Below are 19,702 nucleotides of genomic sequence, written 5' to 3' on the forward strand. Positions count from 1 at the left end.
ATAAGGTAATAAAGGGTCACATTGCGATTTTGGTTGATCCACCATATTTAGGACGCACCTCGTTTGATCACTTCTTGTAAAGTTGAGTCATAAAGTATCGAGATATGAGTTCTTTTAATGACGCAAGGTTGTGGGGCTTTGTTTTGCTCAACCACATTTAGCCATTTAGGAGTCGGTGCTAGTCCCGGATATGCAGAAAACACTGAAAATAATCCACTCTGCATACTAGAGATCCCATGTTCGACTCCTATGCAAGTGAAAATTCAGAATTTATTACACTTGAATATACATGAAGTACAAAAAATACAAATAAATGGACTCTCATACACCACATGATAACCTTAAAGGTCTTTATACAACCCTAAGGGCACAAGATGTCTTTTAAGTGGTAATTGTTAAACATATTCAATTCATGATGCCGTCAAGAGTGTTACACCCGAAGAGACTTGGGGCAGGAAGAAACCAGGGGTGTCACATTTTGAAGTGTTTGGATGCTTAGCACATGCTCATGTGAATGACAACATAATGAGCCAACTCGACGACAAGAGCATAAAATGACTGTATCGCGACGTAAATGACACGGATCCATATAAAAAAATCACACATTTCCAAAAAAATAGAATCACTGTAAACCGAGTATGACGTTCCTATTAGTTGTCGGATAACTTGAAAGGCACTCTTATCATATCGCCCGCACTATGGAAGGGCGCCTGTGAAGTACCCTTAGTTGCCTACGATGTTGAAATATCTTACCACCCAAAACCAAAATATACTAGAAGTTACCTCTCTGCCTCCTTTCCGTTAGCCAGATAAATAAGCTTTTAAAGTACTAAATAAAATAAAATAAAATAAAAAATGGTTACGGATTTGTTGTTTAGTGTATTCTTGATAATCAATTAGAAATTAAACTAAACGAGAAACTTCAATGAAGTGACTGATGCATAATTAACATACACAATAGTCACGACCTTATATTTTCAAAAGAAAAAGTAACTCGCCTATAAGAATCGGGTATATTTGTAGTCACCGGAATGGGGACAGAATTGGAAATATTTATAAACATTTCCTATCATGAACTCATTAACACCCCTCACTGACCAACAAAATTTGAACCTGGCTTAAGGGGGAACTAGACACCAGCAGGTTAACAATAATGGGGTTGTAATGCAACAATACTTGAGAGCATGTGGTCTAAGGAACACACTAAATACTTGAGAGCATGCTTGTAAAATTAGGGTCATGTGTGGTCGAGGAACACCTCAACTCAGGTCAAGGTGCTCTCTCCATTAGACATTGTTATACAATCGAAGCGTCGTCAACCAAGTCTCTTTTTCTGTCTCTCATACTTACCTGTAATTGTTTCCTTCAGATGGCTAATCAAGTTTAACGCTTCATCCCTCCCCCTTGTTTCTAGTGATGGTTTAGGGAGAGGAAAAGTGGTCTACTAACGTGGAAGCACCACACCAACTAGTAAAGTAGATATACCGGCAGCATTGTGAAGAAGACTTCTGTTTATTGGTCTGCTATTACCTGCAAAGTGAGAAAAGGAACATCAGATATTACAGTTCTATCTGCTTGGTAACAAATAATGCAAGAAATACGACTGGTATCTACAAATCTTCAGGTTCCCGATATACCATGAACCAAGCTCATGTAGCTTACACGCATAAATCCATAAGCAAATATTCGCAAGAACTCGAGAATAAAACTTAACTTCAACCAAACTTAAATCAACTTAGCAATGGATTTACAGAAAAGAAAAGCTAGCTACGTAGCCTCCACGAAGGTCTTCCACGAGAGTTGGATTTCTTCTGACGGAAAACAATCATTCAGATTACTTATACTTTTGCCATGGCATCAACAACTAGTGAACTCGTAAGAGTTGGATCTCTTCTGACGGAAATTGAGATTTCGGTCACAAAACCCCATGGACATGTTCTCTGAGAATGAGAATGGTAGCTAAATAGCTTCCTAGTAGGTCTTCCATGAGAGAACAAAATACACTTAGCAAATAAAGCACCTTTTATTTACAATGCCCACTTGATACATGTAGGATACATGAAGATCTCTTGATATAAACATAGTAAACACAAAAAACTTATAATGCTTTTTTTTTTTAACAAAAAGATGAGTTTGGGTATAAAACATAGTAAAACCATGTACATCCAATTGAAATTAATGAACTAACAAGCAGATACGATAGCTGCATAAGTTGGATTCAGGAGCAAACCTAAGACACGCATAAGCACGCCTAAGCTTAGGCCCTAGAGGCCCATCACTTGGACTCTCTCTGTGCCTAATACAACATAGAGAGTAAGTTCCATATGCTTATTTTTTTTGGAAACAGTGAGATTTATTCAATGTTTTCGAAAAAAAAGAACTATAGTGAGCTTCACAAGTTCTGTATATCTTATAATTCATAAAAACATAAAACACCACAAACTAAGCTGTAGGTATCAGGTAATAATGTGAAGTTGTGTACATTGTTTGTATTTAGAGTTTCTCTGATGCCCGATCACAACCACGATAAGTATATATAAACAGAAAGCAGTGTCATTCTTAAATTAAACCAAAAACGGTAGACCGAATCAGTGTTAGATAACCAATCCTAACTAGAGAGCAAGGAATAAAATTTAAAAAATTTCGACCAAAATTGATGAAATTTTTCGGTTTTAGCAACAACCGACACGAATTGTAACTTACATAGATTTCTTGCAAGATTTTGGCCGAAATTTCTTAAATTTCGGCCGAAATCCAAAACTAACCTAAAATACAAACATGAATAAGGTAAAAACAAAACTAAATACCTTAATCTTCAAATTTCCTGGTTTATTTCTTCAAAAATTTTTGTTGATTTCCCTAATTTTCGTCTTCACCATAGAAATCCTAAGAAAGCTGTTGAGAGATTTCAAGATCAACTTGAAACCCTAGAGAGAGAAAGAGAGTCGCGGCTGAAGAAGAAGAAGAAAGGATGGGATGAGACCAGGGCTTCTGATTTTTTAAAAGCATATCTAAAAGCACCCTGTTGAAGCCAGGAAGATTATTAGCACCCCTTCCCATTGCCCTGCTGGGGTACCAGTAATACTTTGGAGGGGCACCCTTAGAACCTACAAAAACTGATTTTATTTCTTTAAAATTATCTTTTTTACTTAACAGAATGGTTAAAATATAATGCAATTTACCCCCTAAACTAACTGTTTTATTGCAGATTAACCTCTAACTTAACTTTTTTAGGATTATTAGGGGTGAAATTTTCAGTTTAGGCCTCTAACTAACTATTTTATTGCATATTAGGCACCTACATATTAACATTTCATTCTACACAGACGTTAATAAGGATACTAACATTTCCGTAGATTTGTAAAATTTTCACACAGACCGTAACGTTTCCACTTTTGGACCAACCGAAATTTCCACCGAAACCGAAATTTAATTCCTTGCTAGAAAGATCATCACAAGTAAAGGAAACCAGGATAGTTAATATGTAGGTGCCTAATATTTTATTGCATATTAGGCACCTACATATTAACATTTCATTCTACACAGACGTTAATAAGGATACTAACATTTCCGTAGATTTGTAAAATTTTCACACAGACCGTAACGTTTCCACTTTTGGACCAACCGAAATTTCCACCGAAACCGAAATTTAATTCCTTGCTAGAAAGATCATCACAAGTAAAGGAAACCAGGATAGTTGATCACGCAAGTGATTGATGACAACGTCGAATGATTTCAAGAAAGCCAACAGCTAAGCAGTTGGGAGCGGGATCACCTTGTGAACGGACAATGGCCGATTCCCAATCCCAGCCGATAGAGTTTCAGCTGAGTTTTCAGTTTTCACTAATTATATGTAAATATCCATGTTGTCGAAAGCGCACTTAGACGACTTCTTCAGGTCGCCCCAGAGAAATGGAGGCGAATGTCACGCGTTAGGAGAAGAAATTAAGAGAGAAGCCGACTATCCAAGGAACATTTAAAGATTTTGCCAAAATCTTATGCAATTTTTTTCCCAAACAACCTAGTGGGTGGCCCATACAAAATTATTACCTAGTGTTGGCTACGAGGCTAAAACAGATGTTAGACACATTAATATACCTTTTCAAGGAGTGTTTGTAGCCGTAGGCAAATTTTAGATGGTGTGCTCATAGCAAATGAACTCATCGACTCCAAAGAAAAGAAGATAAACAAGGGCTTCTTGTGAAGATGGATCTTGAAAAGGCATGTGATACGGTATGCTTGGACTTCTTATATCAAGCCATGGAGAGGATGGGTTGGGATACAAGTGGAGATCATGGATGTACGGATGCCTATCTTTAGCCTCACTCTCAATCCTCATTAATGGAATCCCTATAAGGCAGATATAAGTATACTGCGTTGCAGCTCGGAAAATCTACCAACTACATATTTGGGACTCCCCCTGGGTCAAGGATATCTGCAAGGCTCTTTGGGATCCAGTATTAGAGAATATTAATCAAAAGCTATCAGCCAAAGGCTAAAACTCTATCTAGAGGAGGTAAGTTAACCCTTATCAAGGAAGTTCTATCAGCATTACCTTATACTACCTCTCCTATTGAGCATTCCAATCTCAGTGCTAAAGGTGATCGATTAGAAAATGTGTGATTTTCTCTGGGATGATAGAGGGATAAAGGATTCACTGGGTAGCTTGTAGCCCAATCTGTCAAGATTTAAAAGTAGGGGATTTGGGGATTAAAAACTTGAGGACTATGAATGATGCCCTCCTTACAAAGTGGCTATGGAGATTTGCCTCAGAGAAAACCATGCTATGGCGCATTGCAGAAAAAATCAGTGAAGGGAGGTTGGATCCAGAAACCAACCAAATCTTCTTTTGGATGTGGCATATGGAAAGGTATACAAGGCAGAGCGAAAAAGTTCGGCTCTCTTACTAGATGGTCCCTGGGGTGGGGAATGGAAAGAATATTAGCTTTCGGCATGATGTATGGTGTCAAACAATACTATTAAAAGATAGGTTCCCAGCCATCTTTCATATATCCTCCGCAAAGGAAGCAATGGTACACCAAAATTTCAACTGGAACCATTCAGCATGGAAGATATTATTGAGAAGGACCTTAATGACTGAGAGGTCCCCATCTATTTTCAGCTCTTGGCAGTTATTAAGGAGCTTAGACCTATTGAGGAAGACAGGAAGATACAGAAAATAGAGGAAACAGAGGGATTCTCGGTGAACCACAGGTATAAGAGATTGAATCCAGGGGAGCCAACCCTTAATCCGAGCCTTCATAAGATCATTTGGAACGCAAAAATCCCTCCTAGAGTGAGTTTCGTCCTATGGGCTGCTTCACAAAAAAAAGGTACCTACAGTAGATAACCTTCAAAGAAGAGGCCTATCTAAAACAAATAGATGAATCAGATGCAAGAAGGCGGAAGAGTCTGTCGAACACTTATTTTTACAGTGCGAGAAGGCTAGAGTCTTCTGCGATTTTATAGCCACGTCAAGAAATAGCTGGTACCATCCGAATTAAGTAACTCAAACTCTTGATCAATGGAGACATTTAAAAGTCGGGAAGATGAAGAAGGAAAATCATGTGGGTTATTTCGAAGGACAGGAACACAAAAAATTTTGGAGACGTAACACCAACAGTGCTATAGATGTAGAAGACATTCTAGCTGAACTTTACCAATGGAGTAAACTAATCCCATGGGCAAGGGATAAGTCATATAGTGATTTTGTGCTTAAGTAGGCGGACATTATGATGTAACCTATCTCTTATTTCACCTTACATTGTATCCTTTGACATTCTTTTTTCTAATATTAATTCAAAGTTTTACAAAAAAAAAAACAACTTTCCGGCGTTGGCTGAAGAACGAATATGTAGACCTATATGTACACACACTGCATAACATGTATGATATGTTTATGCATAGTAACTCAAATTAAAATCCAACCAGTGTCATGCATAACAACTAATTAGGGGAGTTCGACATGGGACTGACACAGGCTACGCGTGTTACTTGGCGGGGATAGGCGATCCAACTACTTAGGCCAACAGATCACATAAAAGTACAAGTAATCAAAATTAGTCCAATTATGTATGCAGTGTACTTATCAATTTACCTAAAAAGTATCATTCTACTGCAAGTGGATCTCTTCAGATGTTCGCTGCCTGTTTTTGCTAAGTTTCAATACTCAAAATGTGATCTTCTATTTTCTATGGACGTTTTGAGAGTGTTTTACTTCCTTGAACAGAGAGGGGGCCAAAAGTCCACAATAAAGAACAAAAATTTCACAGCACTGTATGAGCGAGATATACCTGAAGATATTTTCCAGCTCCTATGATATGGTTCGATTGATTGTAGTTTGGAGATTACCTCTGAAAATGGGAAAAAGGAAAGAAAAGATAACTTATATCAGAAAGACGAGAAACTAAGTAAAATATCTAAATTCATATAAAAGTAAGGCACTATGTCAATATGAACATGAATTTGATTCTGCAACTGCTAATTGTTACATATAAACAGAAAATATACTTCTTAGCTTCCGCAATTCCTAATTGTTACATACAAAATATCATTAAGAAAAACTAGAGCTGCATCAATGACGGTAAAAGGATACGTAACCTTTGAGAAAGAAAACAGAACAGCAGCTATACTAAAGCTGGCCACTGATTTAAAGGAGAACCAAGAAGGAATATATCACACATGGAAGTAACCCAATTAACCACAACATACTTTCTTATCCTTACAAAGATGCTCTTTTTCGTCGTTGGCCTCTTGTTACAACTTCAGCACCTAAGAACACTTGTATCTGTATTTCCCAATGTCTAGTCACTTTTGATTGCAAACTTCAACAAGTTTTAAGTTTGTGATGCAAAACTCTTTACCACGTATCAAGCCATCAATGCACATTCCCTTGTTATCCCACGTAAAGTGTTACTCCTACAGTCGGTAGAATTTCAATGGCGCTTGCACTTAAGATTGCTAGATACTTATGTACATCTTGTGTATTTGTATTCAATCCTTTTAAGGACGTGAAGTACCACTCCAGGTTAAGGTGGTTGGTGTCTAAAAAGAGATCTAAAGAATCTAAACAATTGCAATAGAACACACAAATACAGTTTTGTCCCTGTTAAGACCTTTTGCAACTCATAGTGTCTGACAGTCTGTACTAGTGTTAGGATGAAAGTTAGATGTTATGCTCCAGGATAGCTTTCTAGGCATATGAAAAGTCCTGATCTAGTATGATCAGGCCTTAAACCAAAACTGAACTATTCTTAGAATCACACTGCAACCAACTGGCAACCACAGTATTCATCTATTGTTTACCCATCTAATTTTCATTCCCCTCTAACACTACTTCCCCACTGATTAATAACTAATAAGACTAAAATGTGGTTATGCTTTATCAACTTGACTTGAATCCGGCGTCATGCATTAAATGCCATCTGACTTGCAAATTAGAGAAGATTTTGGGTGCTCACTTGGTCCCAACCAACAGTTATCCCAATATCAAGTTCACCACTTAAGAATTCAAGTTTGTTAAACAGTTCAAGCAGAATGAAGATCTGCTGCAACTGTGCAAGATGATGAATGACAAATAATTGAGTTATTAAATCTCAACAGCCACAAATTTTCCAAGTCATCCGTGACTTGTTGAGTGAATACATTATATCTAGGGTACAGACCTTTTTCTATTCCCTCGTCTTTTATTGACGATCTTAATGTCAAATTTATAATCCACCAATATCTCAGCCTTCACAGTAAAGTGATTGAAAAGAGAGAGATCAGGTTACCCATATCGCCTATTTGGTTATTTCCATTATTCCATATCATCATTCCCTTGATAAACTGAACTATGTTATCTCTCAAAATTCACGAAAGGTCTAAAACTTTCTGCTCTAGGACATTTAAATAGGATATTTGGTGCAACCTAGTCCAACAGGTATAAGAATCACAATATACTACTGCAGGTCAGCAGATGCTCATCTTCTAATGTGCTAAATTCCAAATTGGCTGTTTCTTCAGAGAGTCTTTCCTGAGTTAATACTAAATCTAGCTTGACAATCAGAGTCACAGGCTATGACATAATTCAAAGGTTCCAGTTTTCGTAGATTTCTACTGAAAGGCATGATTCCAACAATCCAGCCCCATGCTCTTATAACTAAAATCTCTTGTATAGAAGCTTCTATTAGCATCATACAGCAACACGAAGCTTCAACATTGAACAGTTTAAAGGATGTAATAGGATATAAGCATATGAATGCAAGAAGTCTACCTTAGAAGAGAAAAAATAAATTAAGTAATGAACCAATAGAACAGAAACAAACACTTACAGGTTGCAGACCATAGGTGACCGATACACTGTGACACGACCGCCATCTGTTTTCACATTTCCTGAATGGATCATGTGCACCATCCTTCGATCCAGACATTGTGGGACAATGTTAACCCAAGCAGGAGATACTTGTTTTTATAAGGATGGACAATTGCAAATTTGCAACAACTAAATGATACCGAGATAGCCAAGAGTACACTAAAACTGAAATGAATCATTAGCAATTGGTAACAAAATTCCAAGCTAGAGAATAGTCCATTGAGTTGGATAGTCAACAGCTATCTACTTTCTCGATCCATATACTTGTATGAACCATATACGTGGAACATATATTCACTCTCCAAAAATAAATCTCTTTGTTCCATGAGCCAGCCTGGTTCTGTTTTGCAGTCATTTATATGAAGAGACCCCAAGTTGACCATGCTTCACTTAAGCTAGCTCTAAATCAATTCCTGAAAACACCTGAGAGTAGCGAATAACCTTTGGCACTGACAGTAGCAAATAACCTATGGCGCCTCCTATGCATTCTCACAAACCATACTTCCAAAGGTAAGACAAGAAACTTGCAAAAGAGGTTGAGCAGCAAGCCTTTTTCGATATACTATCTGGGCTAAATGATCACGATATTTACAGAGTAAACCTTATTCTTCAGTGACAAACCAAAAGTAGTGAACGTTCACTGCCCCCCGTTTCTTTTGAACGTCGAATGCTTCACATGAAAATGAATAAGCAAGAGAACAAAAGGAAACAGGATAACGTAAATTAAGACTTATCACTAACATAGCATCCAAATGCAGGTGAAATCGTTGTGCAATAAACCGTTTGGCTCACAACTTCCCTCGAGTCTGAAAGCAGTCTTCCTTGGACATAATTCCACATGTAGTTGAAGTCCACCTTTCATTTGTTGAATATTGCTTGGTTTCTTGCTTTCGAAGGCGACCAAACTATTGCACAAGGGTCTACCTTCCAAGTTCCCACCCGTACAAGTGAATTGGGGTTTCACCACCATCCTCCCCCCTCTCCCACCCCATTTGCCACAAAATACGGCAGGTAACATTATTGGTCATCTCCTCATTCGAGTACCTCTGGTGTGGAGGTAAATCTGGTTGGAAAGAACTTCAGCCAGCCATCGTTTCAGAGAGCTCCTCCCTCTTAAGAGTCAGGTGAAACCTTACATCTCATAACCTAATTAGAACACCCCACCCACATCCTTCATCCTTTACCCGAACTCTTTCGTCTTTGTGGGTTAAAAGCCTGAGTACCTCGAAAAATGACGCCAAGAACCCGATGCAGTGATTTATGTCTTCTGAAGTGAAGGTCCCAACTCTCTAGCTTTGCACCTGTAGCATTCTTTTGCTGATGACATTTTGCTCGCATGAGATGTTTGACAAGACTTGGAATTGTGTTCTGAAAGGCCAATTTTAGCAGCAAACATCTACTAATGAATCTTTTATCTCCACTTCGCATGCTGATCGAGCATTGCTGTGGAAGTCACTCATTCTATTAAAGATACCTCCAGGCCATGTTATAGTACAGGAAGTTAGGAGCCTTGCAGTCCCAATCACCCCATATCTCTTAAGAATTACTTATCCCCAAGTACTAACCCTTCAACTAAGAACCAAAGCCATTTTATGAGAACAGCATGATTCATGCTCCGAGATTCTTAACACGTTTTCACAAATGATGCTACCAAATACACCATAGTAGTTTCCACTTCTATCATTCTAGAGTGAATCCAATCATAGCTTCAGTAATCCTCTGAACCCCGATGTGGATAAAAAAAGAGACAAGAAATAAATGGGAAGAAATGTTATAATCGCCTAATCCAGCGCCACTCTCTTGCATGAGGACCTATTATTTCATGATAGTATGCATCTCGAATACGGAGGTTCACTCTTAACTGGCTAGACCTAGACCAGCAACCACCCCCTTCAAACCTCAACTCTTCAAAGTCCATATCCAATAACATGCAGAGTTGTGCACAAATATGATTCAAACATTAAGTTTTCTAGAATGTGTCCACTATAAACATATTTTGGTTTCGTATCCACCTAAGAGAGGTCAGCTTGGAAAAGTTAAAAAGAACGATTACAAGTTGAGTGTACGAACGTATTTCTAGTTCCCTCTCTTAATGCTCCATAAGTTATTATCCAGTGAATTACACATCAAAAAAGGACCAAAATGACCAGCTTTCAAGGCCAATAACGTTGACATTTAGCTAAGAAGCGAAATAATGCCACTTAGTTTGAACTGATACATTTATACTTTCTTCCTACTTCCTAGAACCGATTGAAGGAGCTTGGTAAACTAATAACAAATATAAAATTATGGATTGTTAATGCAACTCTATCTGATTTCAGGTGCACATCGTATATGCATCACCCATCTTCATGACTTCTAAATCCAAATATCCACATCAAAAGTTCATCACAAATTTCTTACTGATATACATCTATGTAGTAGTTCGGGACAGTAACACAATAAGCCTAAGGCATCTCAAACAAATTAGCAGTAGGAAGCTATTTCGAACAATGGATCATTGATTCAGTAACACTTACCTAAGATATCTACCTTGAGCGCTGAAATAAATAATTATAGTTTTGCTCAATACAAGATCTAAAACTAACATCTCTTTTAATTCTCTTCATCAAGGAGTACTAGAGAATCACATGTAAATAAGTATAACGGTCATCTGCTTGCAAGTTAATAACTAGACGGGAGATGCAACTAAATACCATTGACATCAAGGGTAATAGAATATTTCCTGAAGATAAACTAAAGGAAACACAGTCACCACTGTAATGCCATGTGCACCATGCACCACGAAATGAAGATTAACATCGATAAAGAAGTTCACATCATATATATGCATGAAGTTAAAAATCTAATCACTAAAAATACATACTTCTTAAAGCACATTAAACAAAAGTACAGCATAACTACTGGCAAGTTTAGTTTATGGTGACTACCGTCATTTAGTTTCGAAGACTACTGAGCAATCATACCCTTTACGAATCTAACACGCTTGAACCAAGCTTTGTATAAAGCTAAGACAAGAGAAGAATGAACTCTTCTGCATCAAGATAACAAGCAATCAAGAACTAGCGACGCCCAAGACGATGCTTATCAACTCCTCCCCACGAACCAGAACCCACGCCATATAGTGGACCTTTGTCAGCACCCTGTGAAGCACCAGTAGGTACCTGATAAAGCAACGATATCAACATAAATACAGTTCCAAGTTTGGAATCCTTCAACGACACTTCGAAGTTGAAATCACTGATTCATTGAATCATTGTTAAGAAAAACAATGCCAAGAGAAAAAAAATAAATACGGTTACGACTTGTGTTAACAGACTTACCTGGTGAAGGCCATATCCATCAGCGTAAGCAGGTGGAAATCCTCCTTCGGGACTGCTCCGTCTCATCCCAAGTGGTCCACCTTGAACAACAACATATCAACCGCGAGTTAATATAAGTTAATCAGAACAATTCAAACACAAACAAGAGCAAAACTGACATGTGATTCTAGTTTCCCTGTACTTAAAGTTCTGTTTCTAACTAGAATCCTAGTTACCTACCCGAAAAGGTTCTAACACAAAAAATATTTTTTATCTAAAAGCTTCATTACAAGACTATAGAACATATATTACCAGCAGGCCATGGTGGCCTTCCATCACCACGGGTGAGCTCTGCTCGTAGCTTTTCAACTTCACGAGCCATGGAAACCAAGTTCTTCTCCATTGCCTGCCTCTGCTCCATCAACTCAACATTCGCCTTCTTCTCATACTCAAACGCAGACCTAAATCATATTCCAATCATTTAGCACTTAAAAAATCACATATTTGAAAATAACAAACTACAAAAAATTCAAACCACAAACCTAGCACGCATAAGTTCCTGATGCATTCCATCAATTTCCACTCTCATCATCGGAATTTGCTGATTATCAGACCGTGCCCGTTCTAAATCTTTCGTCAACTTCTCAACTTTCTCAGACAAATCCCTCCTTACATTATTCAATTTCTGAACTTCGGAACGCAATTGTATAGCTTCACTTCGTAAAGGTTCCATCGCCCTAAGATCGGATTCGAGCTTCATTCCTTTCTCGATTAGTTCCCTTGAATGTGCATCTTTATCCGCACGCATATCCGCCATCGCAATATTCAATCGATGAATTTCCTCCTTCGCTCCGCCTAATTCTCTTTGTAACCCCATTCGATCTTCAGCTAATCTACGATTTTCAGCCAAGAGTCTCCGAATTTCGACATGTTGCATCTCAAGTTCTTCTTCTAGCATAGCTGGATGAGGTCCAGGTCGTGGTACTGGAGGACCTCGAGCATATGGACCTTCAGGTGGGTACCCACGTCGACCATTATCCATGGCATGACGAGGCATTCGATTTCTTCCTGCCATTTTCGTTATACTGCAACAAAGAGGATTAGATTCTCATTCAAAACCCTAATTTTCACCTAATAACAGAAAACTGTAACCCTAGATAGACAAACAAATACGATTTTAGAAAAGCAAATATGAGGAAAAAATAATTCTTGATGATAATTTTAAATGATAAATTGCAACAGAGTAAACCCTAATTTGTTCTTTGAAAACAGATACTTACTTCTTGATACTATCAAGAGAAGAGAGAAGAGAGAAGAGGAAAATATTATTTATTTTACTAGGGTTATTTTTCGATTGATCACCTAAAGTGCGAACAGGTTCAGGCGTGACCCACGAGTCTTTTTTGTGTTTTTTATATCATTTTTGGAGGTTTGGACCAAAAATTCATGATGGCCACCGTTTTGGAGAAAGCAGAAAAATTTTCGGGGAAGACGGTGGAAAACAGAAAAAAAAAAAAAAAAAAAAAAAAAAAAAAACTCAAATCAAACACACCTTATCTCTCTTCTCCGATCGGCCCTCTCTCTCCGGCCCGGTCGGTCGACTCTCTCTCCTCTGTCTATCTCTCTTCTCTCCTCTCTCTTTCTCTTCTCAGTCTCTCTATCTTCTCTCTCTCTTCTCTGTATCTATCTTCTCACTCTCTCTCTAAGTTACGGCGAAGGGAATGGTCCCTTCGCCGAAACCCTTCGTCTGGAAAACCAAACGAAGGAAGGACTCCTTCGTCTGGATCTGGACTCCAGCTCCAGACGAGCTTCATCTAGTAGAACCAGACAACTCGTCTGGTTTTCCAGACGAGGGTTCTGGCGAAGGGGATGAAGAGAGAGAACTATGAAAAAAAAAGAGGAAAGAGAAGATAACTCCCCAGACAACTCCCCTTCGCCGGAACTATGAAAAAAAAAAAAAAAAAGAGAGAGAGAACAAAGATAGAGAAGATAAAAGAGAGGGATGAAGAGAGAGAGAGAAAGAGAGGGAGATAGATTACCGGAGTTGTTGTCGCCGAAAATAAAATAATAGTCGTTGGAGTTAAAGTTGGTGAGAAGGAAGATGGCGGGAGAAGAAAATCAAAACATAAGAAGTGGGTAGTGTTTGGAGGAAACAAAAAAATTTGTTTCCACCCAAAACTGTCTTCCCCGGAAAATATCCTCATTTCCAAGAAACATCGACCATTCACGATCTTTAGAGGTTTTTTAGTCTGAAATCAAAGTTAAAAAATATTCAAAATTGCCACACTAAACAGGTTGATCCAATTGTCTACTTTTGTATCTCATCAAATTCTAATGAAATTGTTCCTTATTATTTGTTTATGATTATCTGTCGAGAATAATTCTTTGTTGATTCAATTGATGGATTTGAGAGATTTATAATTTTATCCAATTTAACTTTTTGTTTGAACATGTAACCATGAGTGGGTATAACGATTTGATATGATATAACTTCAGAGAAGCCGGACACAACTTCATTGAGTGTTCGAGAAAAAAAATGTCTCAAATGTGAAGCAAGTATAATCCGTTAGTTACGAGTTGTTAAAGATGGTCCAAATAATGGTCATCTATTTTTTAATTGTTCGGTGCGGGAATGTAAGTATTCGTGTGGGATAAAAGTGAGTCATTTGAATCGGATAAGAAGACCAAATCAGATAAGAAGATTGAAGTAGGAGAAGGAAGCATGTCATCGATGGAAGTTGCAGAGCTCGAAAACATGTTCGAAAAACTGGCTCAAATTGTCGAGAAGAAATCTGTAAATATCACAACATCGGTTACGAAGGTTGTTGTGTCTATTGAAAAGAAAAATTAAGGAATGAGAATACGTGTGAATCATGTACTTGCTTTTATGTTGTAAAGAAGCAACGAGATTATGTTTGAACTATGTTTGTCTTTATAATGACATAAATTCAAATGTTTTAAGCCAAAATACATTGCATGAAAATAACTGTATGTCTCACGAATCCAAAATGTCTCATTGCATTGAAACAAACTAAATGTCTCGTGAATACAAAGTGTCTCATTCCATTCTCGTAAACATCAACTTTGATCTGAACTATCATTTCTTCGATCAATAAGAGCTCCCCGAAGTTGTAATTTTGTTATAGATACGGGTAAATTTCTTATTTTGTTCCAACCTATTACAATAAAATATTATATTAAATCATGAAGATGCTAAAGATCATCATCAATGTATAAATTTAGTATAGAAACAATTACACTTCCATAAGGATCGAAATGGGCATATTGTTCATATGTTTGATAATTGTTTCCTTGCGTCGATGATGCCTCATTACTTTCTTGAGTAGCCGACATCTCAGATTGACTACCAAGATTCTACAAAAAAAACAGACATTATAGAGTTACATTTTAAGAACTTAATAATAATTGAGCAAAAGAATCTTTGATTAGAAAAACATTACCAAATCTTTGTGTTCTGGACGCCACACAATGTGACTTAGTTAACATTAGCATTCAAAGGAGTAGCATTAACACTAAACCTATAAATAAGTGATGATTAATCTCTTCTATTTTTCACACAACTGGAGGTACCTCTGGCGCCGATTATCAGTCTTCCAGTTCTTCAAATGATCTACATAATTGATCATAACGAATAAGATCTGACTTACCCCCCCCCCCCCCCTCCCCCAATCTTCACCACCAACACGCATCCTTGTCTGTGTTCTCTTCACAATGTTTTCTCCATCCACGTAGATTATACTTATCTGGAAGGAGATCAGAATCATTGTTTACCATCACATATATAACATGCATACACAGTTTACCTTTGAATTCAAACATATGGCAACTACATGATAATGCTTGTTGTTGTTGACTAAATGAAACAGTGAAGTTTACTATTTTACGATATTATTCTCCAATCAAAACCTGATCTAGTATGTCATATTCTACATACTTGTGTAACTAATGAATTACCTCTAGAAAAAGATATAACAAAGAAGTTGATTTTTAGTGGAGTTGTTGGAATTTTTTATTAGTGTAGTCTTCTTAAGCTTGTTTCTCCATCCAAAACCGTGTCACATATAGTATCATCTATGAGTATGATCTAAAGTTAGCTAATGTTTAATTTTCTATTTTGTCTCTTACTAGACGACACCTCATGCTCAAGTAAAAGATAAATATCAGATCCCTTTTCGGGGAAAACTTGTTTATATAAGCTTGCATGATGTTGGTGAATCATCGACTTAAAGGAGGTCTCGTGGAAGGATTGTTAATAAAACCTTTCTAATCATAGCAAATATGATCATACCTGGAGATAACGCAAGCGGATATTCAGCGTTATCAGGTCTTTTGCGTAACCGACATTTTTCGAGCAGAACAAAGCTCAAGTTGTCAAACATAATTCTGCAAATCTCATGTTCCATGGCTCAGATTGCGTATCAGACTCGGCTCTACCCATCTACCCATCAGCTGGCCTTTAGGACATGACAACGGTTAAGGTGCCTAGAAGACTCGTGTTGAAATCCCATATCCGGGCTCAAGTACCCTTCTGTTGGCCTTTAACCCATCTAGTCTTATAACCCGATATCCAACCAAGTGACCATGATGGATTCCCACGACGGATTCCATGTACCCGACTATTAGATACCTAAGCAGTACGACTGAGTCGAATCAGCTGAGTGACTCGGGATTCAACTCGGACTCGGCAGTGCACCAAAATGAGTCCCACCGAGTTCTCGAGTTTAGGGTTAGCCCGAGTGACTCGGACTGACTCGACAGAGATTGTTTTTTTATTTATTGTTGTAGTTTGATTTGTATGAATATTTTTTTTATGTGATATTTCCTAGTTCTTATCTAATTAGAAAGAATAACTATTAAGCTAAACATAATTTATTACTTATGGAAACTTTCATAAGTTGGTAATTGGTACGTGTTTAATATATTTGGAATACCAAAAGATTGTGTAGAAACTAGAAATAAAAATCTATTACTAGAGCTAGCAACCTAGAGTCTAGTATTCTCTTATCTCTACAACTTCAAGCATCAAAGTATTCACATCAAAAGCAAGAAGCAGATTTTAGAGTGAGAAAGCTTGCAAAAGATTTGAGTGGATTACTTCTTCTAGGTAGGTACTAAAATTTTATTTTATTTTTTATCTATAATTAATGAATCTATTGTTTTTTCCTGATTTTTTATCTTCAAAAATTTGTTCTTCAAGTCTTTTTTTTTTTTACTTTTTAGTGTTAGTATTAATGTATTATGTAATATACTAATATGTATTATTCCATAAACAACTTCTACAACCTGTTTTTGTACAATATTCATGTTTCTTTTTCAGTTTCACAACTCATAAGTATTGTTTACAACTTGTTTTTGTACATGTTTTTGCTTCTTCAAGTCTTGTTTTAAATTTCTAATGTTAGTATTAATGTAATATACTAACATGTATTATTCCATAAACAACTTTTACAACCTGTTTTTGTATATTATATCTAGTTTCTTTTCTGTTTCATAAGTATTGTTTACAACTTAGTTTTGTACATGTTCTTGCTTCTTCAAGTCTGTCTTTAAAATTTATTCTTCAAGTTTGTCTTTGAATTTCTAATGTTACTATTAATGTATTATGTAATATACTTCTAGGAATGGAGGAAGCTACAAATACTTCGGCCACTGCAATTCCTAAGGAGAAAGATGATATTGTTTGGTAATGGACAACTTTGAAAGATCCCAACAATAAAAAGATAGTGATACATGAGCTATGTAAGAAGGAAATGCATGGAGGGATAAATAGAATGAAAAACCATCTTATGCATAAAATAGGAAACGCCGCACCTTGTCCGAAAGTTACAATTGAGATAATGAAGCAACTTGAAGCTTATGAAGGGAAAAGAATAGATACACGAAAGAAGAAGCAAAAAAATTGATGAATTTTTTGAGGATGAGAAAACAAGAGTAGATGGAGTGGAGGAAGACGAAGAAGCAGAAGTTGAGTCATCCTCCGGTAAAAGGAAAAAGATGGAGAGGGTAAGCGATATTAGAGGTGCTTTAGATAAACATTTTCGGTCTGATTTGAAGAAAATGAAACAAGCTACACTCGAAAAAAACAATCCTATAAAAGAAGCAAAACAGGAAGAGGCTTGGCAAGCAATTACGGGGTGGATGTTAGAAGCTGGGATTCCATTCAATATCGTACGTTATCTAAGTTTCCAAGAGATGATAACTAAAATCGTAGAGTATGGAGGAGGTAATAGTTATTTAGTAATTAAATTTGATATAGTTAATCTTTAATATATTCTTACTTATATTGAAATTTTAAGTTTGAAATGTTATTATCATACATAAGTATGCGAACATCATCTTATCGTCAATGTCGATCAAACTTATTTACTTATCATCTTGAGAAAGAAAAAAAATTTGTCGGTTCGTTCAAGGAGCATTGGAAAAGATATGGATGTTCGATCATGTCAGATTTTTGGACAAATGGTAAAGGACGATCATTGATAAATTTCTTAGTCAATTGTCCAAAGAGGTACAATTTTTTTGAAGTCAATTGATGCATCTGAGCATTAAAATTTTTTGCCTACATTGTCAATCAAGTTGATCAAGTAATTGCTGAAGTTGGAGTAGAAAATATAGCCCAGGTGATCAATCCCACTTTTTTTTTACTTAGTTAACTCTTTCATTGATTTAGTGATTAATAATGAGGGAGAATTAAAATTTTCATATGTTTTGTTTGACAGTTTATTACAGACAACAGATCAAATTTCAAGGCTGCGGGGAGTTGTTTGGAAAGTAAATATCTGCACTTATATTAGGCTCCTTGTGCAGCTCATTGCACCAACCTTTTGCTTCAAGATTTGGGTGAAAAACCTAAAAAATATTAAGGATGCAATTGCTCAAGGTAAGAGACTGGGCACTTATATATATAATCTTGGGCGAGTTTGAAAATGATGAGGGAGTTGGCGGAAGGAAAAGAGTTGCGTGTAACAAGATTTGCAACATTTTTTTATACGCTTAAGAGCATTTATGGGCATATAGCTCCATTGCAAACATTGTTTCCATCGAAAAAATGGATGAAATCAAATTTTTCAAAGGAACAAGACGGAAAAATGATGATGACAATTGTTACCAAAACTAAATTTTGGAACAATGTGTTCTTTTCATGTCAAGTAATGGCTCCCTTAGTTGATGTTGCTCGACTTGTATATATAGAATAAAAATCATGCATGGGTTATCTTTACGAAGTGATGGTTTTATCCCTACTCAAGATAGAAAGGAATTAGGAAAAGATTCAAGTCGAGTAACAACTAAGATCTTTGAAATGATTGATAAGAGGTGGAATGATCAATTACATCAACACTTGCATCACGTTATTAAAAAGATGGTAACTAATCCAGAGCAGCAAGATCAAATTTATGCTGACTTGAGAAAATATACTGATAAAGTTTGTATATTAGGATCAGAGACCGCTCAAAGAACCAAAAAACAAAGTCTTACCTCGTAAGTCATATATTTATATCTCCATTTTTTTAACATAAGTAATAGTAATAACTATGTAGTTCACTAAAAGTTTATTGCTATTGTTTCATTCTTTCGTAATAGATGATTGGTGGACTTCATATGATGATGATGTTCCAATACTCAGAAAGTTCGCAATAAAATTCTTAGGCTTGACATGTAGTGCATCGCCATGTGAGAGGAATTGGAGTGCGTTTGATCATGTAAATAAGATACAACTTATTATATTAGGAATAGTATAAGTTAAAGTTCAAAATAGATGAAATATAATACAAAAACATAACAATTTATTTCAGATTCACTCAAAAGAAGAGAAACAGTTTTCATCAAAGAAGTTGAATGATACGGTGTTCATCCAATACAACAAAAAATTGGAACGTAATTACACTAACAAGCTGAGGTATGATGTTGAAGGGGCAAACACCTCATTTTCTTATCGGAACATGATGAAGAAGATGAATGGATCAAGCCAATGGAAGATGATTATGTTATGCAGGATGATAGTTTAACTTGGACTCAAGTTCGTGAT

At 36.6% G+C, this 19,702-nt stretch overlaps 1 protein-coding gene across 14 annotated transcripts; it reads right to left on the bottom strand.

The window, feature by feature from the left end:
- Nucleotides 1-225: 225 nt before the first annotated feature.
- On the bottom strand, nucleotides 226-13,041 carry LOC147539136 (DNA double-strand break repair protein). Of its 14 annotated transcripts, none has more exons than XR_015224874.1 (8): nucleotides 12,936-13,041; nucleotides 12,198-12,740; nucleotides 11,968-12,116; nucleotides 11,677-11,756; nucleotides 11,320-11,496; nucleotides 6,294-6,353; nucleotides 955-1,530; nucleotides 226-696 (listed from the first exon to the last, which is right to left on the bottom strand). XR_015224874.1 is itself a non-coding variant. In XM_086638857.1 (5 exons), exons 2-5 carry the CDS (start codon nucleotides 12,728-12,730, stop codon nucleotides 11,416-11,418), a joined length of 843 nt encoding a protein of 280 aa, XP_086494983.1. In that variant the 5' UTR covers nucleotides 12,731-12,740; nucleotides 12,936-13,041; the 3' UTR covers nucleotides 11,114-11,415. The 14 variants fall into 14 exon arrangements, 2 of the variants coding, with proteins under 2 accessions (XP_086494983.1, XP_086494982.1); XR_015224868.1 differs by having other exon boundaries at nucleotides 11,320-11,517; XR_015224865.1 differs by having other exon boundaries at nucleotides 11,284-11,517.
- Between the last annotated feature and the right edge of the window lie 6,661 nt (nucleotides 13,042-19,702).

The sequence above is a fragment of the Eschscholzia californica genome, unplaced genomic scaffold (assembly GCF_041429995.1).
Source record: "Eschscholzia californica isolate CP2 unplaced genomic scaffold, dmEscCali1.0.p SCAF_5, whole genome shotgun sequence".
NCBI lineage: Eukaryota > Viridiplantae > Streptophyta > Magnoliopsida > Ranunculales > Papaveraceae > Eschscholzia > Eschscholzia californica.

Coding starts and splice junctions, on each gene's coding strand:
- LOC147539136 (XM_086638856.1), bottom strand. CDS start 12,730: ATGGCAGGAAGAAATCGAATGCCTCGTCATGCCATGGATAATGGTCGA. Junction 12,117..12,197: donor CAGGAACTTATGCGTGCTAG/GTTTGTGGTTTG, acceptor AATATGATTTAG/GTCTGCGTTTGAGTATGAGA. Junction 11,518..11,676: donor ATGGATATGGCCTTCACCAG/GTAAGTCTGTTA, acceptor TTGCTTTATCAG/GTACCTACTGGTGCTTCACA.